Source organism: Tachypleus tridentatus, chromosome 7 (genome assembly GCF_004210375.1).
Source record: "Tachypleus tridentatus isolate NWPU-2018 chromosome 7, ASM421037v1, whole genome shotgun sequence".
Lineage (NCBI taxonomy): Eukaryota > Metazoa > Arthropoda > Merostomata > Xiphosura > Limulidae > Tachypleus > Tachypleus tridentatus.
The window spans coordinates 47,832,774-47,857,976 of record NC_134831.1 but is presented as its reverse complement, the minus strand read 5'-3'; the positions used below and the strand labels follow the sequence as shown (position 1 = coordinate 47,857,976).

Genomic DNA, 25,203 nt, shown 5'->3' with positions numbered 1-25,203 from the left:
TTGCAATTCTCTACAATAGATGGGAGGAAATCAAAATTGCTGAGCTTTCTAAAAAGAAAGTTATCACTAGCACATAATCCAAGTTTTTCAAAACCAAAAGTTTATTTCAAATGTTCGCAGTTTTGTGATAATATATATGAAATATCATGTATTATACATTTTGACTTACTTTAAGGATTACAGTTATTACATGAATACCACTGTAAGTTAATATGACAGTTTGAAATACCTGTGTATAAAATTATAAAGAAATCTTGAACATTATGTGATAATATAATGCGACCTAAACAAATTATGCAGTGATTTTTATGGTGTATTACCAAGTTGTCACTTTTAGTATTTTATAGTAATTTTTTTTAATTATTTATATTGTAAGTTTGATACAAGTATTCTTAAATTTTTGTATTTTTCCAAAAGAAAAAATACTTAAATCTCCATATCAGTTGCTTATCTGCCAAACTTTACAGATACTCTTGTTGTATTGATTATTCTACATTAAATTTAGGGATTAAGGGTCACATTAGTTAAAATTCAAGAGATATTAAATTTGCTTACTTCGAAAGTCGGACTAGATAACGGAGGTTGAAAAAATTAGCAGCATTTAGTACAACAAAAACCATTAATTCTTTTCGTTTTCTATTATCAAACGAGTATTTCAAATGAAAATTATAATGAGAAAGTGTTTTATGAACCGTATATCCCCAGTATTAATCACATATGTGTCCGACACTATCGCTTTCCTACCTTTTAATACTTGGAATCAAGTCTGGCTGTACTGCCACGGAGACCAAGGAAGGCTCCATGTCACTGGTAAGGTCATAGATTTCAGACAATGCTTGCCAACTGCACAAAATAAAATTAGATGTTTTGAATCGCATATTGTAATGGAAAGACAATCTGTTACTTCCTTCTCTAAGTATCTTACGTTAGCTAAATAATTCGTGAGTATTTTAAAGAATGTCACACCATTTGAAATCGGTTCGTACGGTCAACAACAGGTGACGATAAATTAAATTTGGGTTTGACCAACCGTTTGCACAGCTAAATAATCCTTCTAAATTCAACTCTCAATAATCAGTAAAATCTGAAGGTTACAACATTAGAGATTCTAGTTTTGTTAACTATTTTCAAAAGTACGGGTTTGAATTTAGTCCGAACTAATTTTTTTTATTTGTTCACAAAAATAGCGCGGGAATCAAGTTCGTAAATCCTTCGTAATAGAATTTATACGTTCAGTCAGTAATGACCTTTTCGTGAAGGGTACGCAGTCTTTTAAAACATTGATTAGATATAAGAGTAACAAATTCTAAAGCAAACATCGTGTTTTATACACTGATAAGTGTCTGGCTTTTCTGAGGAAAGGTAATTAAAACCAAAATTTCGAAATTAGAAAATACTGGTGAAAACACAAAATAAGTTTATTCTAAGTTAAAACTATTTTAATTAACGAAAATTAACTTTTTAACGAAAATCTTATTATTACATTCTATACGTTTTGAAAACCTGTATCACTTACCATAATTCAGTAACTGAAGTTGGACCGACTCATAGAATATTTTTAGATAAGAAATTCGTAAATTATTTCTAGATGAAATAGAATTTAAATTTTGCATAATAAAATCGAATTAGTTTGAAATATTGATAAAATCAGAAATTTTGCTCCTTAGATATGATATCTTAATTCTGCAACTAGAACTGTGAAGTTATTCAACTTCAGTTTTAAACAATTATCATCAGATATGATAAAGTCAAAATTTTTCTTAGCTTTGATAATGACCTTTGCAGTTGTTTTTAACAGACTTGTACAACCTGATTTACGTGAAGCTGAACTTAATGAAACTGACTTGTAAGATGTGACTTACATGAAGCTGAACTTAACGTACACCACCTTAAAGTCATCTTCGTCTAATGACGAACTTTGCTCTCTGTAAGAGTAGAAAGGCCGTAGAAGTTAATGCTGAAAATCATAGGAGTATATAAAATTCACATAAAATAGATTAAATATTTTGATCCTTCTACATAATTGATGAATTTTCAAACAGTTACTGATTTCGCTTTATATCAGAAACTCAGAACACTTAACAAAGAAACATTAAAAACGTAAGTAGTTTTTAGTTAATAAATAGAAATAAAAAGAAAACTAAGCATCTTGGAAGAACACTTTTGTGATTATATTTTTATTAGAATGTAGCTGTTGTATGATATCGCTGGTAAATAAATCTTCCCTTGCTATGTACGTATACAATTTTGTTTTTCGAAAAGAAGCCTCTGTAGATACGTTCCAAAGTGTTCGTTAGACAAAACTTTAATTGCATATTTTCACCTCACTCAACATTTAAATAGTTTGTCAGAAATACTTGCAGAGAATCAAGATCTGTTTCTTTACTATTGTCATGAAAAAAGCAAAGTCAAAAATGTCAGAAATACTTGGAAGGCATACAACCAGTTTCTGTACAATTGGCCCGACATGGCCAAGCGTGTTAAGGCGTGCGACTCGTAATCTGAGGGTCGCGGGTTCGCATCCCCGTCGCGCCAAACATGATCGCCCTTTCAGCCGTGAGGGCGTTATAAGGTGACGGTCATTCCCATTATTCGTTGGTAAAAGAGTAGCCCAAGAGTTGGCGGTGGGTAGTGATGACTAGCTGCCTTCCCTCTAGTCTTACACTGCTAAATTAGGGACGGCTAGCACAGATAGACCTCGAGTCGTTTTGTGCGAAATTTAAAAAAAAACAAATTCTTTACTATTGTTATGATGAACATAGCAACATCTGAAATGTCAGGAATACTTGGAAAGTGTTCGATCTGTTTCTTCTCTATTGTGTTGAATACAGTAATGTCTGAAGTTCTTAATTTATTAACCATAAAATTTTGCCTGTCATGTCTAAAAGTAGCAGTTCGTAATGTTTGGTCAAAATATTTAGCATAAAATTATGTTTGGTTGCTTAACGAGAACACGTGGTAAAGTGTCTTGAATTGGTTTGTTTTGAATTTCGCGCAAAACTACACGAGAGCTACTGCGCTAGCCGTACCTAATTTTGCAGTGTAAGACTAGAGGAAAGACAACTAGCCTTCATCACCCACCGCCAACTCTTGGGCTACTCTTTTACCTAGAAATAGTAGGATTGACCATCACATTATACGACCCCACAGCTGAAAGAACTATATTTTTATGTGATGGGGATTCGAACCCGCGACCCTTGTATCAGAAGTCGAGTGCCTTAACCACCTGGCCATGGCAGAGCCTAAGTGTCTTGGCAAGGAGCATCATAAGTGAAAGTGTTCTATCGTAAAACATTCATGTTTAAAAATCAAATCATCAAAAGCAATATTTTCAAAATATTCTCTGATTCTTTTAAAGCTATATGTCTGACAGGGGCGTAGATCCTGGGGGATGGGGGTATACATGCCCCCCTTCATTTTAGATGTGGAGTATGGTGCATACAATCATCCCCCTACAGTTTGGTATGTTGAATTGTTTTATTGCATCACAGGCCTACAAATTGTGTGTTTGGTCTTGTGATTCTCGTGTTCTTTCCAATCGAATGACATAATTAGGCCTAGATGTAGGCTTTCTCAGCAGCCAAAATGTACATCTTTAATATAGGCGTACTTCTAAGCTTTTCGATCCAAGCGATAGTTTGTAAGTATCAGTCAGTAGGCCTAAGTATACATGCAAGGTTTGCAAGCACTATTACAGAATCTACCTACGTCTTGTACATACTGTAAGATTAAGTAAAATTTTCATTACAACAGATTGAACAGAGCACGAAATTCGAAAATATTACTATCAAGCGTAAACTCCTGTGATCTAAATCTGGCAGGCTATTTGTAGCTGCATCAATCTTATGTGTATATTTTGCGGTTTTCCTACGCCATTTGTTCTTATGCATGTCAAACCGGTTTTATTGTCGAACGCCTTACTCTCCTTAGCTGCCGAAGCCGCTGACTATAGTGTACGTTTAGTGTACAGTTAACGACAGGTTCGGGCCGCTCGGATCCAGACGCGCCCTACATCACCCCTCTACGCTCCCTTTAGTCTGAGCCTCGATTTTATAACAGGTGTCATTAGACATGTGTTTGTGGCCCTCATTAATCCATGAAATTTCAGATTATCACCGCCCTCTAATAAGATGCTAGTGCTTTATGATAAAAGAACAATATATTCACTTATCATAGATCGTAAAAATATTGTATTTTCTTGTATAATTAGAACACAAAATGAGCGATTTCAACGGCCTGAAGCCTCTACTCGAATTGTATTGCTAGTTTTTGTTTTGGTGTTTTTAATTAATAGACGTGCTTATAAACATTATATCACAACGTGTTTGCCTTTTGATGAGCTTTAACAGGAATATAATATATTTGTGATTGTTTAAGTATTTTTCGAGAAACTTGCAATTACTTGTGTTGTAACTAGCACACATTATTGTCCCAGCGATGCCCAGGCGGTCAGTCGGCTCGGTAGTCACTTGAGGTTCGCGCGTTTGACTTAAATACATTGTACAGTTCAGTCCTACTTCCTTTCTGTTCTATCTTCGTTCGTTGTACGTTAGAGTTTTTCAATAAAGACTGTATTCTAGCCTGTTGAGTCATCTGGGAAACAGATTCCAATTATGACAAGCAAGCGTCTGAAACTCCGATATTAGACAATTCTGCAAGCCAGTTACAAGTACTACAAGTGACAATGCAGATGCATATAATCCAACAACCTCAAGCAAAGGAACAGAAACTTGCCATACAGAGGAAATACCATGTTCATCAGAGGACGAGTCTAAAAATGCTTGTACAACTATTGCACATCATGAACCACCAGATAGTTGTGAAACAAGTTTGTGCAGTAATGAAAAGTCTGACACTCTACAGATACAGTGTGGAAAGCCATATCATCCAGACGCACAACTAATACCACGACAGAAAGAAAAATCTCAAAATATCAACTTCGAGGGCAAGTGGTTTGATGAGTTCCCATGGCTGCACTTCGACAATCAGACTCAAAAAGTCATATGCTTTCATTGTGCCAAGGCGGAAAATAGAGGCCTTTCTACAGAAAAATTGGAGAAGCCAGTGGAATATACTTTCATATCCACCGGTTTTTGCAACCGAAAAGAGGCAAAACAGAAATTCAACGAACACCAATCCTCCTATCAGCAAAGATTCGCTATGTCTCCAGAAGGTTCACTTGATGTAACTCCAGTGACTGTCCAGCTACATGATGGAAAAAACAAGCAGCAGGAAGAATGCAAAAGAAGTCTAGCCAAAATATTCAGAAGTTTACATTTCTTACTGCGTCAAGATTTAGCATTACGTGGACATACTGATACGGAGGGGAACTTCCTGCAGTTAATGAAGCTCCTGGAAGAGGAAGATCCTGAGTTGACGGCCTACTTGTCAAAGAAAACCACATTCACATCTGACACTCTACTGATACTCTATGTTTATAGGCATAGGCAAAATGACTCAATTTACCACTGTCAGGATTAAGAGCACAAACTTATGATGGAGCCGCTAACATGAGTGGTGCGTACAGTGGATGCCAGGCAAAAATAAAAGTGAAGCAACCGTCAACTTTGTCTTTTCACTGCAGAGCACACAAGGCTAATTTAATGATGCAACATGCAGTTGAAGCTTGCGAATGTGTTCGAGATTCTATCCAGTGGATACATGAACTTGGTGTCTTGCTTCAGAGATCAGGCAAATACAAGACAATCTTTGAAAATACTGTATCGTCAAACAGCCACAATGGTCCAGTTAAATACATCCGCCCACTGTGTCCAACACATTGGTTGTGCCGCCTATCTGCAATTACATGCGCTAATGATCACTACAGTGACATTGTTTATTCTTTGTCTGAATTAGCAAATGAAAAATCAGATGTAGCAGTGAAAGCACGAGGTCTGCTGGACAGATTTGACAAAGGAAAGACAGTTTTAGGATTGTTGATGGCTAAGCATCTATTAGCTGCATTAGAGGAACTAAACCGTGCATTCCAAGCAAAATCAGCGACAGTATCTGGCATGATTGAATCATCTTCAATGACAGTTGAGCAATTGCGGGTATTGCGAACAGAGGAAAATCGCAACAAGATATTTGATGAAGCTGAGAAGAAGGTAACTTTCCTAGATCTGGTGCCTATTGAATTACCACGCATTCGCAGAACCCCAGAAGAATCATAGGTGATGGCTCAGCACACCATTCTGCAACAGCTAGAGATTACTACAGAAGCCAATATTTTGAATTTATAGGCATAGTCATAGAACATCTGACCACTAGATTCAATGCAGACAACAATGACTTGAGGCAATATTTGGCACTTGAGAATATGATCACATCTGGCAAGATTGACAGCTCGGTTATAAACTTCTATCCAGAAATCTCTGCACAACGGCTCGAGTTTCAGTTACCCATGTTCAAAGGAACAACAAAAGTAGTATCTCTGAAAGGTGCGAAGGATGCTTACTGTAAAATGCATGAAACAAGCCAGCAGATGTTTAGTGAAGTGTTTCTTCTCATGAAAATTTTGATGGTATGTCCAGTATCCAGCTGCGAATGTGAACGCAGCTTTTCTGCATTAAAATGGTTGGATACGTGGTTAAGGTCAACTATGTCTCAGTGCCGCCTCAACCATGTGGCAGTTTGTCACATTCACAAAGATGAGATCGACAAGATAAATGTAGAAGAGCTCATGAAAGAATTCATAAACAAATCATTACAAAGGAGGTCTATGTTTGGGAACATGTTGACTAAAGGACTAAATGAATCTTACTTCAATGAAAAGTATGAATAATTATGTGCTACATTGTATTGACGTGTAATTTTCAAAAGTTTGCAAAGACATTTTAATTATTTTTATCAAACAACATGAATAGTTTTTCAGTAGATATAAACTTATCAAGGGTAATTACTAATTTTATAAGTATTTGAAAACGTAATTCATGCAATGAATGTTATTACTAACATTGTTAAGTATAATGGCCATCTTTTATACTGTGCAGTGTGCAGGAATAAATTCATGTGGCAGTTAATTTGTGACACATTTGTCTTTATTCTATTAACATTTTGAAAACTGTTCACAACACCTCACTTATACAAACCTACATAGAAACCTTGAAGTATCGTGGCAACAAAATTACTCTCTGACTGCATGTTTACAGCTTTCAGGTTCACGTAATCAGAGATTACCAACTTGCAAATTGAACAGCCCACATAAGTGGTTGCAAAAATCATCCCCCCCATCGGGTGTAAAAAAATCTACGTCCCTGATGTCTGTGCTTGTTGAATTATAATATTAATAATTAAGCTTCAATAAATTAAGAGAACTTTAATGAATTTCTAGTTTGTTACAATAATTATTATTGTTATTGTTGATGGTGAAACATTTCACATCCTAAAACTCTATGATGTATTTCTTGTATAAGGAATACAGCTGCTCTTTTGTGAAACTCATAACCTCTGTTGAGATCTAGGCAGGATTGAAACTTAGAAGGATTAAAACGTTAATAACAAATAGTAATAATCATTATTGTATTAAATGCCAGTAATATGTGAATAATGTGATAATTCATTGCACCAGAAAGTGATAGAATAAGGCTGCATGTGACAGAATAAACTGATCCTTGTGCGCGTAACGTTAGGACTTCAGTTATATACTAGGATTTCTACTTGCATCAGTGCCCTCCGCTAGTACAGCGGTAAGTCTACTGATTTACAACGCTAAAATTCAATTCCAGTCGGTGGGCTCAGCAGATAGCCCGATGTGGCTTTGCTATAAGAAAACACACACTTGCATCAGTGTATTGTTTTAGACTAGTTTCTTTTTTTTTTCTTCACAGCTACACATGCTTTTTATTTGTTAGCTGGTTTGAATTAATTGAGAAAGACAGTCCTGAATACCAAAGTCTATTAGCTTGAAATAAGCCTTTGAGCGAGTTTGAGAAGTATCTCCTTTAATATATAACTTTTTGTTGAAGTTAATAATTATTTTGTGAGCTTTATTAAGAGCAAAAATTACAACAATTAGTAGCAGGATACTGAATGGACATGTTTTAAGTTTAATATCACAATATATATTCATTGCAGTCTTGGCCAAAATGTTTGCATACTGTAATACATTTACGTACATCGTTGTCTATATGCATGGAGTAATGTTGAGTAAATACCCGAGTAGTAACATAGAAGTAACGTATGATGAAGCAAACATCTACAAGTGATTATTTTGGTCATTATAAGATGTTCTGAGAATTTGTTTGTCAAAACACATACACGCCTATTTTCTATAAAACGATATTCTTTTGGTATAACTTTTTCAAAACACTGTTGCCAGAGAGGACTGTTTTTTAATCAGATTAACACGTCAGTGTTGAAAGAAGTACTGCAACACCTTACGACAGAATTGGCATAAAGACATTCATCCCAAAATACCCAGAAAAACAGTGAATAGGAGACTGAACAAACAAGGCTATTTTGCCAGAAGAACTATCTGCAAAACGATATTACTCAGAATTCACCGTCGTCACTGTGTTATTTAACAAAGACATCGTGCCAGCTTACAATTAGGACACTGGAAGCATGTTACATTTTGAGATGAGTTCTGTTTCTGGCTTGTTAAAGCTGATGGTAAAGTTATTGTTCGTATTTATCCTGAAAAACAGATGAAGGAAGACTGTCTTTTCCACAGAAAACATAAGGAGGTGGTGCAGTACATATTTCGACGGCCATTTATCATAGTAGAAAAATTGCTTTTCATATCCTCCATTGAAACGCAAATATTACATAGAGGTAATAATTCTGCCAGATGCTAAAGCAAGAGTTGCCAATAACTTTGTATTTCAAGATTCCAAGACCCATAATGCACTTATTGTACATAATAATCTAGAACAGAATAAAGTTAAAAGCTTCCAATGTTCAGTGAAATCTACTGTAATCTTATTGAGAACTGCTGGAAAGAACTGAGCCGTAAAATTGCAAACCACAACCCTAAACCGGCTATTGTAGCTAAATTGCAGCGCCTCCTAGTGAGAAGTTGGGATGCAATTACAGTGGATTACATCAATAACCCTACTGACAGCACGTTACATCGCCTTGTGGAAGTTATTTAAGTATACGTGGAGGACCAACCAAGTACTGAATGTTTAATACTAACAGGTATAAAGTTACAAATCATTTCATGTGTTTTATCATTATGTGTGTTTTATTGTGAAAGGTAAATGCTGAATTACAAATCTTTCTACAAGTGTCTAATAAAAAATGTTCATTTTTCTGATAAATCGTTCATGATGTACATAGCACCTGTCTCATTATACAAAGTGTTTATATAAATTTATAATATAACATGCATTTCTTAGTTTGACAGCGATAAGTGTTTTTTGTATTCCGTCTTAATGATAATCTTATTTGTTAAAAAATGTAAACATATGACCAAGTTTATAATAATGTATAACTGTTTACTTCGTCACAACATTGGCATTTATTTTTGCAAATTAAGTATGGATTGTGCCCGGCATGGCCGAGCGCGTTAGGTGTGCGACTCGTAATCCGAGGGTCGCGGATTCGCATCCCAGTCGCGCTAAACATGTTCGCCCTTTCAGCCGTGGGGAGTTATAATGTTACGGTCAATCCCACTATTCGTTGGTAAAAGAGTAGTCCAAGAGTTGCGGTGGGTGGTGATGACTAGCTGCCTTCCCTCTAGTCTTACACTGCAAAATTATGGACGGCTCAGGTTTCTCCTCCTGGTTGGGGGTTGTGCAGTAGGCTAACAATCTACTCACTTAAAAAACCAGCCTGTTAATGAATCCGCAAGCGATTGCGGCCCTATGTTCCTTCATGGAATCGAGAGGCTTAATAATAATAATAAAAAATAAGTATGGATTAATTATTCATCACATTATTAGTGACAAGATAGCTTATATATGTAAAAACGGCTCCGTTTGGGTTGAGAAAATATTTTACGTAGAGGAGCTAACAACATCTGACAATGACCGAAGAAGGTCGAAACGTTATTCGCTCCTCTACTAAAATATTTTCTCAACCCAAACGAGCCATTTTTACATATATATTTCTCTACAAGTGGGTTTTCTCGACATCACTGATGATAGCTTTTGTTTATTTGATTGTTTTATCTTTTGAAACTGATCTTGAATATTCTAAAATATAACACACTTTTGTCGAGTTTGGCAAAAAACATGTCCCTAATAAAAAGCACCTATAAAATGTTGTGTTATGTTAGAAAGATAATACACAGTTGAGAGTTCTTTGATTTTTAAGAAAGAGTAATAACAATTGTCTCAGTTATAATTGTGCTCTGCAGCTCGAAAAGGCCTATCGTTATTCAACTTGAAAAACAATGCATTCAAGCCCATAATATGGAGTAGATGTAGAGGTTTGGTTCTGATTTATACACGCAGCTTGCTTTGATCACAAGTCAATATTAATTTGACTAGAATTCCTTAAAAAATTGCATATTTTGAAAATGAGAGGAAAATGGGTTTTCATAAAACTGTCGTGTCAAATGTGCAAGCTATTGCGCTTATGACTGTAAAATATTTGAGGTATATTTATGTTTCTACATTTATTCCCAAAGAAGATTGTATACCATCTGTTAATTTTAAAATAATCTAGCGAAATCTTTCATTCTTTTTAACAATTTTTGTGTTATATGTGGATCAGTTATGATAATTATAATTAGAACAACTGACAAGCGAACTTTGGTATCAATATGTATTTATGAATGAAGGTAACATCTTCTAGTTCTGAGTAGTTATCCTTCCTCCAGAGCATCCTGGTGGCATAGTGGTAATTCGAAAGACTTATAATACTAAAAATTAAATTCCGATATTCACGGTGTGTAGAATACAGATAACCCAAAGTGTAGGTTTAAGTTTCACAAAATAAAAACAAATAGCATTAGGATTAGTTTGAAAAAAATCGTCTATTGATATAACTTTTAACTGGTTCAGGATCAATAGAGTGATAGCCCACTCGGCGACACTCAATTTGTCGACAATATTACTAGTGGAGAGACATTTCGGCGACAATATTAATGGTCAACAGGCAAGTCGGCGACAACCCATTTAGCGATAATATTATCAACTATTTGGGAATATTGTAGCATTTTACTGTATAAATCATTATTGCGTCAATTTTAGTTTTTGCTATAAGGCATCCATAATGCATTAAATTCAATACTTCGCAAACGTGTTTCGTCTCTATTAAAATCATTGAAATAAATTACTCATATACGTTGTAAACTTAATACATGCATGTTTACACAAATACATCTCATACGCAATTGTCGACAAGTTGATTTTTCGACTTGTTGTCTTTCGACAATTGTTTAGTCGACGAAATGCTTTTCGACATAAACCGCTGTCGCCAGAGGGCACCGAACCTTTTAACTTTTGATTTTTCCTTAGTGCGTCTTTTCTTGCCTACAAGACCAAGGGTAATTTTTCCAACATTTTTTTTTTTCAATTTGAAATAAAGATGTTTGAGAGCTCAAAAAAGGACGCACAATTTTGCAAATGGAGTAAGAATATTGATTATAAGTTCGGAAAAGGACGCATGTATAGTTTGGTAAATAGAGTAAGGAAGTTTGGAAGTAAGTAAGGAAGTAAGGAATGTTGTATGTGAGTTTCAGAAGAGAAATTTAAGAAGATTGAAAACTTCCAGAACAGACTTCTTTATTGTTAAAGCCTTTTGGTTTCCTTTTCAAGTTTAGATGTTTTATAGTTCATATAATTAAAATTGACACTTACAGTAAAAAAAAAAAGAGTAGATGGTAGAGTTTTATAAGTCGACTAACACAGCTCAAACTACCTGTCAAATGTAATCAAATGTGAGCATTAGAGTAGCTTAATGACCAAAGCACTTGTCCAAAAACTAAAAAGGCTAGTTCAAATTTAGCCTACCTCACTTCTTTGAAATTTCTTGATCTTTAACTTTTTGTTGTTTGAAATTTTTAACATATATTCGTGATTAATATTTCAAAACGCTTTTCTTTGTTTGTTTTATGTATTAAAAGCCTTCATGCTTACTACTGAGTCACAAGGATGGAACTTAAAAACGCAATGTCTTGTATTGTTTTGATGGCCAGGTGGGTTAAGGCGTTCGACTCCTCGTCGCACGAAACATGCTTGCCCTTTCAGTCGTGAGGGCGTTATAATGTGACTATCAATCTCACTATTCGTTGGTAAAAGTAGCTCAAGAGTTGTCGGTGGATGATAATGACTAGTTGCCTTCCCTCTAGTCTTATACTGTAAAAGGGACGGCTAGCGCAGAAAGTCCTTGTGTAGCTTTGCGCGAAATTCAAAAACAAAACTTGAAAAAAAAGAATTTTGTTTGGCTGTCAGTATTTGGTTACTGTGTTTCTCTTTTTTATTTTTTGCCAGTTTTTGCATAAATTTTTCTCATTTTTATTCCGGAATTTCTAGCATATGCCTCTTTACCTTACAAACTTAACTATTCTGCAGAATCAGAATTTTGTTTAATAAACTCCAGACGGCACAACAAAATTTAATAATATTTTAACAAACCATAATATAAAAATACTTGATTCTGACATAGCGATTTGCGGGTCAAGTATTCGAATGATGAGAACGAACACGCTTGCCCTTTCAATAATGGGGGAATTAATGTGACCGTCAATTTTATTTTTATTGACAAAGATTAGCCCGATAGTTATGGACGAGTGATGTTAGTTAACTGCTTTACCTCTGGTCTACGCTGTTAAATTAAGGATGGCTATTGCAGCTAGCCGTCTAGTAGCTTTACGCGAAATTCAACAAAACAAACAAACAAAATTCTGTACCTCAATAAACCATTGAAAGATATTCTCCATTTGCGCAAGGCACTCAGACAACGTAATCTTAGCCCACCGCCTTCAAAACCTTCCAGCTCTCCACTATAATAAACAACTGACATCCCATGAGGCTGGACGAAAGTCCGCCCGTCTTTCAGTTGCAAATATAACATAATTTCTAGTCTCTTCCCTGGAAGCCTGGAAGCCTTTAGAACTAGCGTTTCTTTCGAAGTATTCACTCCATAAAAAAATATTTCGTCCTGATTCTGAAAACAATTCAGTGTTGAAAAATTCATTAACTTATATATCATTCATGCCCTGTTATTGGGCAGCAAACAAACAAGTGGTAAATAAAGAATATGAATACACTAATGCTATACACCATTGAACCGTACATACATACATATACATATATATATATTATAAAGTATAAACCTTCTTATTAATTTATATACTGGTTTGAAAACTATCTATTGGAATATATGGATACTCATTCTCAATATTTAAATCCATGTTAACTAACTGAAAACCTTTTCATCTTAACTGTTTCTTGAATAAAAACCACTAATAACGCAAACAACGTTTGACTTCACATAATTTAAACATTTAAAATCACTTTTATGTAAATACAACATTTATTCCTTCTATCTGTTTTAAAGTTTCTACACAATTACTGAAATATATCAATATTACAACACAAAAAACTAACACTAAATGAAAAATTAAAATTACATAATGCATAATTTAGCGAGGTTATTTGTCGTTATAAAGATTAACATTACGTAACATGTTAATACCCCCTCCGGTAACACTACACATGTAACAAGTAACTTGTTCGGTATTATGAATACATATTGATGAATAAGTTAGTTTAAAATACCTTTTGTAAATGATCGGGATTTTGCGCTGAATCTAACTTTTTCTCTTCCTCTTGTGGTACGGCGCCCATGGCAGCGGGAGAACTAAGATCATTGTTCTTATAAAGGTCTAGCCTTTTCCTTCCAAACAGACGCCACGTTATTAAGTATAGGTATGATACAATTATGAACAACCAGGAAGATGCACCTATTATACATTTTGTGTTAATTTCATAATAAAGAAACATATGTATCAGTAACATATAACTACAGCACTATGGTAAGCTCAGAGATAAAATTATGAACAACCAGAAAGATGCACCTGTTACAAACCTTGTGTTAATTTCATTATACAAAAATATATATACATCAGCTACAAATAACAATACTACTACAGTAAGCTCAGTTAATACTCATTTTATATCCAACTACTGTATAATGCTACAACAGACAAATTAAATACAATTATTATATACAGTTGTGTTATGCGGTATCATGACACCTGAGGATGATGATGTCTACCAAGTGGAAAACCAGAAAGCGCATGTCTCATATTAGCGGAGGTGTCATACCGCCATAGGGTGCATTGCTAGATCATCATAGGATGCCTCAACATGTCATCATCATCATCTAGATTTAATTCCATTTCACTTTATAAGTAAAAACTTTCTTTCAATAATGGCATAATATTATTTTATAATCACGTTTGTCTAAAAAGACAAATTCGCTAATCGTGTCAGCTTTACTAATTACAATTTACCCTTGTTCTCAACTATATAAAATTATTTTATTTCAAATTACTAACATTACATTTAGACTTAAAAGTAGAAGATGCTAGTTTGTTGGCCACCATTGTTCTCTGTTTTTCACGATACATTGTTCATCTTCAATCATCTTAGGCAACTTTTGGTAAAAACACTCTGTTGGATATACAATACTGTTTAGTGTAAGTGCTGTTATTTAGTTTATTTTGTGACGTAATATATAATTATTGTTTAGTTTTAAGACAGAAGTATTGAAAACGGATGTAACTCTGTATGAATCGTACACTGTGTTTGTAATTACATTCTTGTCTATGTTTCACTAATATTGTTGACGTCATGTTAAATTAAGTGAGAGATTAAACAGATCTAGACTGAGTGACTGGAAGTTTAACCGTGATGTACGATTAATAAAGAACTTAGAAATTTAGTCAGAAAACATTAAATAAAAGTGAAGTGAAAGTAAAGGTCAGTCAGAATAAAATTTTAAAAATGTGAAGTTAGCCAGTGTGAATGCTAAAGCATAACAGACGATATTTTAAAGTGAGTTTCACAGTTTAATAGCGAAAAGAAGAATAACTTATCTCACTAAAGGGTGCTCGAAAGTAATCTACGCTGTTTGTGTGGACTTTGATGAAAGGAGATAATTATTTAAAGCTGAAAATACAACTGTAGTAACCAATAAGGTAACGTAAGTGAATTTATCACAAATTGTACAGTGAGAAGTAAAACAAAGAAAAAGTAATTTGTTTTGTCAATTGAATTCTAAAGTAATTGATGATCTTGTGTACTTTTGTCAAGAAAAAGAATTGTTTAGGTTTCTAGATACAACTGTGATATCTTAAAGTGTAAAGAACTTTTGTACATACGTTGGACTTATTTTGAATATATTATTTTAAAACAGGTGGATTATGTGTTTTCTGTTTGTTTTTCAAATTCATCATCAACAAGTCACAAACACTTACTGTAACAGGATTTCAGCTCATTAACAAAATCCTGACACACTCAGATCTTCTATAATTGACAGTTTATCACTAACAGAAAAAGTCAAAACTTTAGTTATTTAGGTGAGAAATTTTGATTTGATTAATTAACAATTTTGGCATTAATTGATAAGCTACTACGGATTCCATTTAATAGTGGCATGCATTAACATTTACGATTAGAAATGCCATCTTTTTTTAATAAGGTGAAGATAATTTAATTATTTACCAATTAAACTTTAAATTTTAATTATTAGTTTTTACAAGTCAACCATATAAATATTCCACAACAAATTGTGGGGATTTTTTACTAATTGTAAATGTAACCCATAAAGTTTGGCCTTGGTTTAACTTATAACGATGCGAAAATATTTCACTATACAATTAATAAAATTTTGCGATATATCACTTATTTGTGGAGAAATACATTAAGCATATTGTAATCATATCTTCATATGTAATTTGGTACATTGTGATGCCTTGAATTTATTACAGTACTTATTATAAATCATGTCGATAATGTTAGGAAGTTAGCTAACTATGTATAATTATTTAATCTATATGCACGAGTATCTGTTAAGGTGTGTGTGTTTGCGTTTTTCGTATAGCAAAGCCACAAAGGGCTATCTGCTCAGCCCACCGAGGGGAATCGAATCCTTGATTTTAGCATTTTAAATCCGGAGACATACCGCTGTACTAGCGGGGATCATCTGTTAAGGAGTATACGTTATTTGTATGATAACTCCTTGCTTATCCTCATAATAGTGGTGTAGATCCTTGTCAAAACATGTAGAAAATATAAAACAAGGCTTTATGTTTTCTCTATTAAAATTTTATTGTGTAATGTGTTTCAACGTCGTGTTAGATTTTGGTTCTTTTTGTATCCCTCTACTATTCTATGAAGAACCCAAATATTCTCTAATAAGAAAAATCAAATATTCACTACTTTTATATGAAAAAAATCACATAATTTCTACTATTCTATATATATATGTATCAGAGATTCTCTTATATTCCATAAATAAACGTTGAGTAATATATCAATGTTATGAAGTTATTAAATGAAAACAATACCACAGTTCTCAATTAATACTGTAATCATTTAATTATTATTTTAAGGCAATTGGGATTATTCGTACGTTTCGTTTTGGATTTTAATCGTTCAGAATTCTTAAACCCTCTTAGTATATTGAACAGTATCATCTGTTATGTATTAGGCCTGACATGGTCAAGCGTGTTAAGGCGTGCGAATCGTAATCTGAGGTTCGCATCCTTGTCGCACCAAACATGCTCGCCCTCCCAGTCGTGGGGGCGTTATAATGTGACGGTCAAACCCACCATTCGTTGTTAAAAGGGTAGCCCAAGAGTTGGTGGTAGGTGGTGATGACTAGCTGCCTTCCCTCTAGTCTTACACTGCTAAATTAGAGACGGCTAGCGCAGATAGCCCTCGAGTAGCTTTGTGCGAAAATTCAAAAAGCAAACAAAAACAAACAAACTATTATGTATTAGTATTAGTACTTATTTATCAATAATTAATTGCTAGATAATGCGCTCTGGTGTCGTATTTTCAGATATACTTAATTCTCAGTTAGTGTACTTCAGTGTATGTTGCTCTGCTTCGTTTTCTAAATTAGTTGCCTTATCTGTTGAAAAGTATATTTTCGACAGTAAATTGTTTCTCTATCGTATGAAACAAATCTTGCTTATTTACACATTCTTTTTAATAGTTTTATTTACACTCTCTTAATAATTAAACATTTTTACGTAATAGCAAAATTTGAATTTCGCTCACAATCAGAACGTAGAAATTGCTACAATGTGTCTGGAATCAGTATGAAGAAATTTGTATAGTGTATCTAGAAACAAATTGAACGAAATTTCTGTAGTAAATACACACGAAGTTGTAAAATGTGTCTGGAATAATTAAACAGGAATGTCTATAGTATGCAGGGAATCATTACAAAAGGATTTCTATAGCTTTCCTGGGATCACAGCATACAAATGTTTATAGCATGCATGAAAGCAATACGTGATAACATCTATAGCGTGACCTGAATAAATGCACAAGACTTTCTGTATTATAGCTGGAAACAATACAAGGCCATTTTGGAATAATTGGAAGCACTAGACGAAAATTTCTGTAGTATGTCTGTAATCATGGCATAAGAATGTAAATAGTTTCTGAAGAAACAGGGATTCAAATAATGTTTCACGAATAAGAAAGAATAAATTTCTATGGCGTGTTTGGAATCAGAACATACATGTTTGTACATTACTCTTCAATTTCTATAGCTTGCCTGAAATAATAACATGGAAAGTTCTATAGTGCGACTGAAATAAGTAAACGGGAGTATAAGTGGTATTCTAAAAATCAGAAATAAGAATTTCTATATTGTGCTGGGGTTAGTAGATTTCTATAGTGAGGCTGCAGTCACTACTGAGGAATTTGAACAGTGTTAATAGAATTAGAGCATAGACTGCCTCGAATCAGGACATAAAGATTTATATATTATGCTTCAAATTCCTATATAGGAATTTCTCTAGTATAGTGTGTTTGATTCAGGAAACAGAAGTTTCTATAGTGTACTTGGAATCACAACATAAGAATTTCTATAGTATGGCTGAAATCAATGTTTCAAGAATGAATGTATCTGGAACTAGAAAAATAGAATTTCTACGGTGTGTCTGGAATTTTTACGGTATGTCTGGAATCAGAGCATAATAATTTCTATAATATTCCAGATATCAGAAAATAGAAATTTGTATAGTGTAATTGGTATTTGTACCCATTAAGTTCTGTATTGTTCCCGGAATCACAGCACACAGAAGCTCAATTAGTATACATAAGATAAGGAAATAATAAATTCTATAACATGTCTGGAGGAAAAATGGAATTTCTATGTGCTTGGAGCAGGAACAAAGAAAGTTTATAGTGTACCTGGAACTAGAACATAATTTCTGTAGTGTGTTTGGAACCTTAACATAAACATTTCTAGTGCATTCAGTATCAATTTCTAGTGTTCTGGAAATCGTAACGAATTTCTGTAATGTGCCTGGAATCAGAATTTCTGTGGTGTTCCTGAAATTAGAAAATTGGAATTTCTGTAGACTGGCTGAAATAAGAGACGAAAATGTATATAGTTTGTCTAGAATCACTATACACAATTTTAATGAATGTTCTAAGAAATATAAAATTGGAATTTCTAATGTGTGATGAAAACGAAAATGCCAATGTCTATATTGTACATAGAGCCAAACAAGTGAGCCTGAGTCCAATACAAAGGTATTTGTATAGTGTGGTAGTTTTTACATGGGATTAGTACACAGTATAGTGTGCCTGGTAGCAGAACATAGGTATAAAGTATCTCTAAATTAAAAGCATAGGTATTCCTTTAGTGTGAATGGAATAAAAATTTTGGTCATACAGTACTATAATTGAGATAGTTTTGTTGGTTTTTTTGTTATCCACAAAGCTGCACAAAAGGTTATCTGTACTCTGCCCACCACTGGTATCTAAATCTGTTTTCTAGCGGTATAAGTCCGCAGACATACCACTTTGCCACTTGGGGGCACTTGAAATAGCATTCCTTTGTTTAACACTGGTTTATGTACTTCTTTATCTTATCTGAAGTAAACTGTTTGTGTAAACAGTGCTGCTAATAATGATCAGATTTAGAACAATCCAACAGCAGATATTGTAGCGGTAATGTGGATGGATAAATATCTCAAACAAAATAACAATACTGTAGATCACTTCGCCAAACTTTACCTTTCATTATTATGACACAAGGTACTAATTTCAGTTTGTAAAATTTATAAAATAATCCTCAATGTCACTTTAAGTTGCCAAGAATAGCAGCAGATAAAAAGCCGAGATAATGCTATAAAAGGTTTACATTAGCACGCCTGTAAATTTAATTATAAAAAAGAATAACAATACTACCGATTAGTAAAGTGTTTAAATTTCTTTAGAAATTTTGAAGAAAAGTATATAGAATAAGAAAGTTAGCAGATTATCGCGGCCTTATATTATGTATATTAATTTTTTTATTTGGGAACAATTCCTAGAAAAATATACAAGTATAAAATAAGGAAACATTCATGATTCATTAATATATAATTAATGCATTGAGATGATATTTTTAATATATGTATTTTCTCTGATGGGTTTACTTTTACGAATATGGCGTTGGTAAAAGAGTAGCCCAAGAGTTGGTGATGGGTGGTGATGACTAGCTGCCTTCCCTCTAGTCTTACATTGCTAAATTAGGGACGGCTAGCACAGATAGCCCTCGAGTAGCTTTGTGCGAAATTCAATAACAAACAAACAAACAATTTACGAATATGGTGTACATTTACAGGGCCTAAGATCCAGAAAGTGTAAATCAGTTAATTACTCATATTTTCTCAGCTAGAGCGTCGAATGTTGGTACACCAGGTTTTCTTAAACATGTTATGATTTTATTACTCTCATCCAAAACGCTACTTTATAGTTTTCTATGACGAGGATTTACAGATTTTCACAGATTCTTTTATGTATTAATATTTTTAAAGGCTAACAAATCATATATTATTTTAAATGTGACATATTGTAATAAAGTACATGATCGTGTTAAAAAATACCACTATTTTTAACTGAGCTAGAAAGATAAAACATAATTGCATATATTGATAAAGATGAAGGGTACGTTATTAAAATAGATAACGAAACTATGCTGAAAAAAAACGAGGACTGGAAATATACAATTTAAGATGACTTACTATAGGCGTAAATAGAATAAAAGTAAATTTTCTAACTGATATCACAATTTCTTTGCTAAATATAAGTTTCAAGGTTATTTGAACATTTTAATAACATTAAAACATTATAACATTTTAATCGATATAACAATTTAATACTTTAATACAATTGATGGTTAAATTATTTACTGAACTATCGATAGAATACCGAACATGGCAGAATGTTTAGAGTAACGTACAAACTAATTGTCTGAATACGAAATTTTATTTTTACAACTAGTTCAACAATGAGCAAATAGTCAAGAAAAGCCTAACAAAAGTCTTTTCAGACTAACCGGAATTCTATTACACGAGCCACGAGGAACCATGGATAAGAAAGAGACGAATAGAATTTGGTTGTGTTTCTACTAAACTCACCTGGACGTAAATCGCTACACGCAGAAATATTGGTGAAAAAACGCCGAATCTTATAGGCCAAAGGTAAAGCGAGCACGATCCCCATTGTAATATTGTGCTGTGTTCAAACCTGGTATGATACAATGAGTTAAAAGGAACTCGTGTGCCACGAGTAATCAGAAAATGGTCAATGTTGTTTGACAAGTGTACCAGAATAATAGCATAAATCATAAAGACACTATGAGTATGATAAATCGACTAGGTAACCTGTAACACAATAGAAAGAGGCACGTGGTACGACATATCTTTCGATATTTGCTTTACACAACAACGTGAAACCTCGTGAGTGAACAAGTACTTAGGTGAACTTTACACTTTTTTGCTCGAAACACTGAATTCGATAAGCATGCTTATAGTTCTACTAAAATCGATGAAGTCAAGAAATCTGCAAGATACACGAGAATGTAAGTGCAAAAACAATATGTCATTCAAGTGTAAATCAAGAGTGCACCAAAAACACTGTTATAATGTAATATAATTTAGACAAAATCTCATTCATATATGGAGTAAATGCACTACATGAATATTGTTGACATATAATATAAACAATCTGTCAGTCGTGTGGAGCAGTTGCGCTAAAAGACCTTTCATATAGTGTAATATATATAACTTTTTCTTGCAAATATGAACCATATGTATTAAGTACTTTTGTTTAACCTACTTGAAGCTATCATTCACGTATGAATCGGAATAATGTTATAATAGGGCACCTCAGGGCTCAGTGTTAGGAGCTTTTTTCTTTTTGATTTGCATCGTTGGCATTGATAAAGGAATGGTCATTACTGATGGTATCAAAGTATTTGATGTTGCTGGCATTGAAGAGGACACTATTGATTTAGAAAAGGATTTCGATTACTTGGTGAATAGTAGAAACAAACCGTAGATGTGTTTATTATAACAGATTAGCGTAAGACATTGAATTAACATAATTCTAGTAAGAATAACCTTAACAGTCTTATGAAAAAAAAAAATTTTTAGTGTCCTATTTCATCAGTCTCCTGAGCTATCCTAGCAATGAATTGTTATTGTTGTTAAGGCAAATATGTGTTTAGGCTGTGTCTAGAGAAACAGTAAATATAATCCCAAAAGATTATAGTGTCACTGTACGGATCACTGCTTTCGCTGTATTTGTAGTAATTTGTTCCGTTTTATGCTCCATACCTTTAAAAGTTTATTGCTTGGTGCCGTTGTGGACATCAAATGGGTGTAACCACTTGTTATTTTCAAAAACACTGACTTGAATATCATCATGAGACGAACAGATGATGTTGAATAAGTTCTCAATACAGCGTCGTTTGTAAAAAACATTTCACATGCTTTGTCTGTTGACAGTGTTGAAAGCATTAGTTAGTTCAAAAAACATCGTATGGTAGCTACAGTTCTATTCCTGACAGTTCTCCTAAATCTTACAGGCTGTAAAGATCATATTAGTTGTTCCACAACCTGAGAAAAGGCTAGACTGACTCTCTGAAGTAACTCTTAGGCAGATATTCTTATATAGATGGTTAAGGATTATCCTGGCTAGGATCTTGCTGACAATAAAAAAGAGTGATATATCACAATGGCTGTCACAGTTAAATCTGTTCCTACAAGTTTTCAGAGGTAGACGATGTGAGGAATCCTTGAAGATATGTGAGACAGACTCTTTTTACAGATATTTGACAGAAGAAGTCATGTAAGTGTTGGGTTAGTAATGGACCTTTCGCTTTGAAAATTTGAGTAGGAATTGCATTGGTACCTGGTACCTTACCTGATTAAAATGCTTTATTATTTTGTAGGAATCATCTAATGTAAGGGAATGGTTGAGACTTTCAATGACAGGTTCGTCTAGTAGTTAACAGTCTCACCATAGGAGGATGGTCTGTTTAGTAGGTTCTTGATGTGTTCAGTCCCGTATCCTAAGAATATATAGGTGAGTAGCAAGGTGTCCTTCTTACCTAATATGTTTTTTTTTTTAATTCAATAGCCAAAACATCCCTTCTATTTATCTTTCATGCTTTGGAGCTTCTTGGTTGAAGTCATGACCATTTATTGATGGGAGGTGCTAGTGTTTAGGAATAAGGAGACTACTTCATCATTATCATTGAACTCAATTTGGTTTCTCTGGCTGTGAATGACGATGACTTCATGAGCATATTTGTACATAGAAAACTTTATTGTATTACAAATTGCATCTTTTACAATAAGTAAGACTTATTTTTAGAATATGTATAATTTTTCGATCACTGGTGCGATAATTTTCATGTACAGAAATTTTAATGGTAAAAAACGTTTTAGTAGTTAAAGCAAAATTCAATAATGTAACAATGTTTTAACTATAAATCTCACTTATTGTACAAGTTGTACCTTGTAATATAGTATAATTAACCAGTATGTAAACTCAAAACAAAACAGTGTGTTTTAGATCTGACTATACCATGTCAAAACTACCATCCGTTTCAAGCAGTGAGTAGAGAGTAGGTGCGATTTTTACTTGTATTATGTGAGCAAATGTGAAAAATACTTAGTTTGAAGACATCTAACTTTTTAGAGACTTAGATTGGGCCTTTTCTTCTGAAACTTCAATGAAAGTTTCCTCGAGCTTCTGACTAGTCAGTGGTCAGAACAGTTGCTATGTAAGTTGTTTTTTTTAACTTTGATGGGCAATCATAGATACCAATGTTTATATTATGGGTATCTGGGTGACCCGAGTAAAACAATGTGTAACCACTTTTAAATCTTTGAAATTGGAGTCAGCCATATTGTATATGGCTAGTTCTTTGACAATGATGATTTCCAGTGTTTGTGGTGGCATTGGTCAGTGTCAAGAAAGGTCCAAACATTAGAAAAAGCCAGTAGGAGTCTATGGCTTTTATATTTTCGACCACAGGACAAGATGACAAGGAAGACGGTCATCCCTCAAGTTAGGAAGAATTAGACTTTGTTTACGGATACTTTTATCTTCCCTTCGCAGCGTTAAAAGAGCTTTTGTCTCTGAATCGTTCTGTTCTGATGTCATGGTATGACACAGATACGCCTGTTCCACCAATTTAGAAGCTGAAGCTAAAAGCCGTCACATCCATAACAACTAAGACTAAGGACTGACAGTGTTATCCTACGCTCGTTCCCCCATGGCAAATTGTTTGTTGTGGTGCTTTAGGAACTAAACTAAGGTTACCGCAGAGGTTTCAGTGAAAAAGGTTTGTGCAAGAGTAGAATATGATCCACCAATTTTTACCCTCTATTCCAAAGCCAGAAACGATGACAAGGCAGAAGAAGACACTTCAGTCAGAAACGGGTCACTGAAAGAGGCGCAAAAGCACCAGACATCCAAAGATACCCAAATGATCTAAGGACAGAAACCAGAAGCTGGCATTTACTTTTTTTTTTTTTATATGGATGGCCATTGGATTACGAGGAGCTTATTCACCCTTGTAGTTGGGTCTTGTTTATAGTTTTGCAGAGTTGGTTGTACACACCTCCTCATCAGACACGAGTCATGGTAGGGAAGCCAATTTAGTCGGCAATTACACGACCGTGCAACAGGTGATGCTGGATTAGCATAATTATAGGTAGCAGGTACGTGACATGACATGGCATCTATTCACTGTTGTAAATGATACACTATGTACTTGATTAAATGTTACACTGTTTGCTGTACTGAATGTTACGCTTTGTATTATACTAAGTATTATAATACATAGTCTGTTAAATGTTACATTTACACAATATAATGCACTAAGCATTATACTCTCTTTTTTTTTCCTAAATACTACGATATATAAGCGGTTAGCTTGCCTATACTGAGGCAATAGGGTGCTGGTACTTAAGGAAATGAAATGAATGATGGAGGATTTGAGGATGCAGGAAGTCTCCATTAAAAACGTGGAGATCACGTGATCCCATAATTTCACAAAGTTGTACCATAAAGCTAGTAGTTCCAATTGGTGTTACTAGGGGCTGATAGTAACCAAACTGGGTTGTTATGACCGTTTTTGGTGTTAATCAAAAATTTTCAACTGACAGATAATTATCTTATGCACTATATTCATATTGATGTCCCAGCTTCACTGAAACGGATTGGGTTGTATCATTTTATACGAGTATTAGTTTAAGTCACATTCTAATTAGTAGACTATTTTCCATATCAAAATGAAGCATTCAAAATCTATTCATAGAGTATTATACAAAAGTGTTCGGACAATAAAATATTTTGTCATTCTTTCCATTTTATGGTGCTAATTCTTCCATGCCATTACAAAATGTAAATTTCAACGCTATAGTAATGTTTCACTGATCCCTGTTAACAAAGCGAGCCGGGGTTAAAATACATATCATACTTTAGACTCCCCATATACTTGAACCAATAACTTGATCTATCAAAGAAACTTTACGGAAGTGTATTAAATTCCTAAAGGATACTTTGATTAAACATGTAACAATGCCTAAAAGACTGCCTGCAGTTATTAAAGTAACAGGAGGAAGCACAAAATATTAACTGTTTGCTGAATTCAAGAGTTTCCGCTGATATTCTGCTGTACTAAATATTTTTTCATATTCCACTTATTATTTACCCTCCACTATTCTTTGAAAGTAGCCTAAATTTCATATATTTTTTTACTTTTACCTAATAC

The 25,203-nt window shown here is 33.9% G+C and overlaps 1 protein-coding gene across 1 annotated transcript in view; it reads right to left on the bottom strand.

The window, feature by feature from the left end:
- Positions 1-20,767, bottom strand: part of LOC143255599 (rifampicin phosphotransferase-like) — a 109,641-nt gene extending 88,874 nt beyond the window's left edge. The window contains exons 1-5 of the mRNA XM_076511482.1: positions 20,552-20,767; positions 13,674-13,858; positions 12,803-13,059; positions 1,863-1,925; positions 745-843 (exon numbers count right to left, since the gene is read on the bottom strand). Of these exons, the coding sequence (XP_076367597.1) occupies positions 745-843; positions 1,863-1,925; positions 12,803-13,059; positions 13,674-13,858; positions 20,552-20,636 (689 nt within the window). The 5' untranslated portion in view covers positions 20,637-20,767. The remainder of the gene's footprint in view (positions 1-744; positions 844-1,862; positions 1,926-12,802; positions 13,060-13,673; positions 13,859-20,551) is intronic.
- Between the last annotated feature and the right edge of the window lie 4,436 nt (positions 20,768-25,203).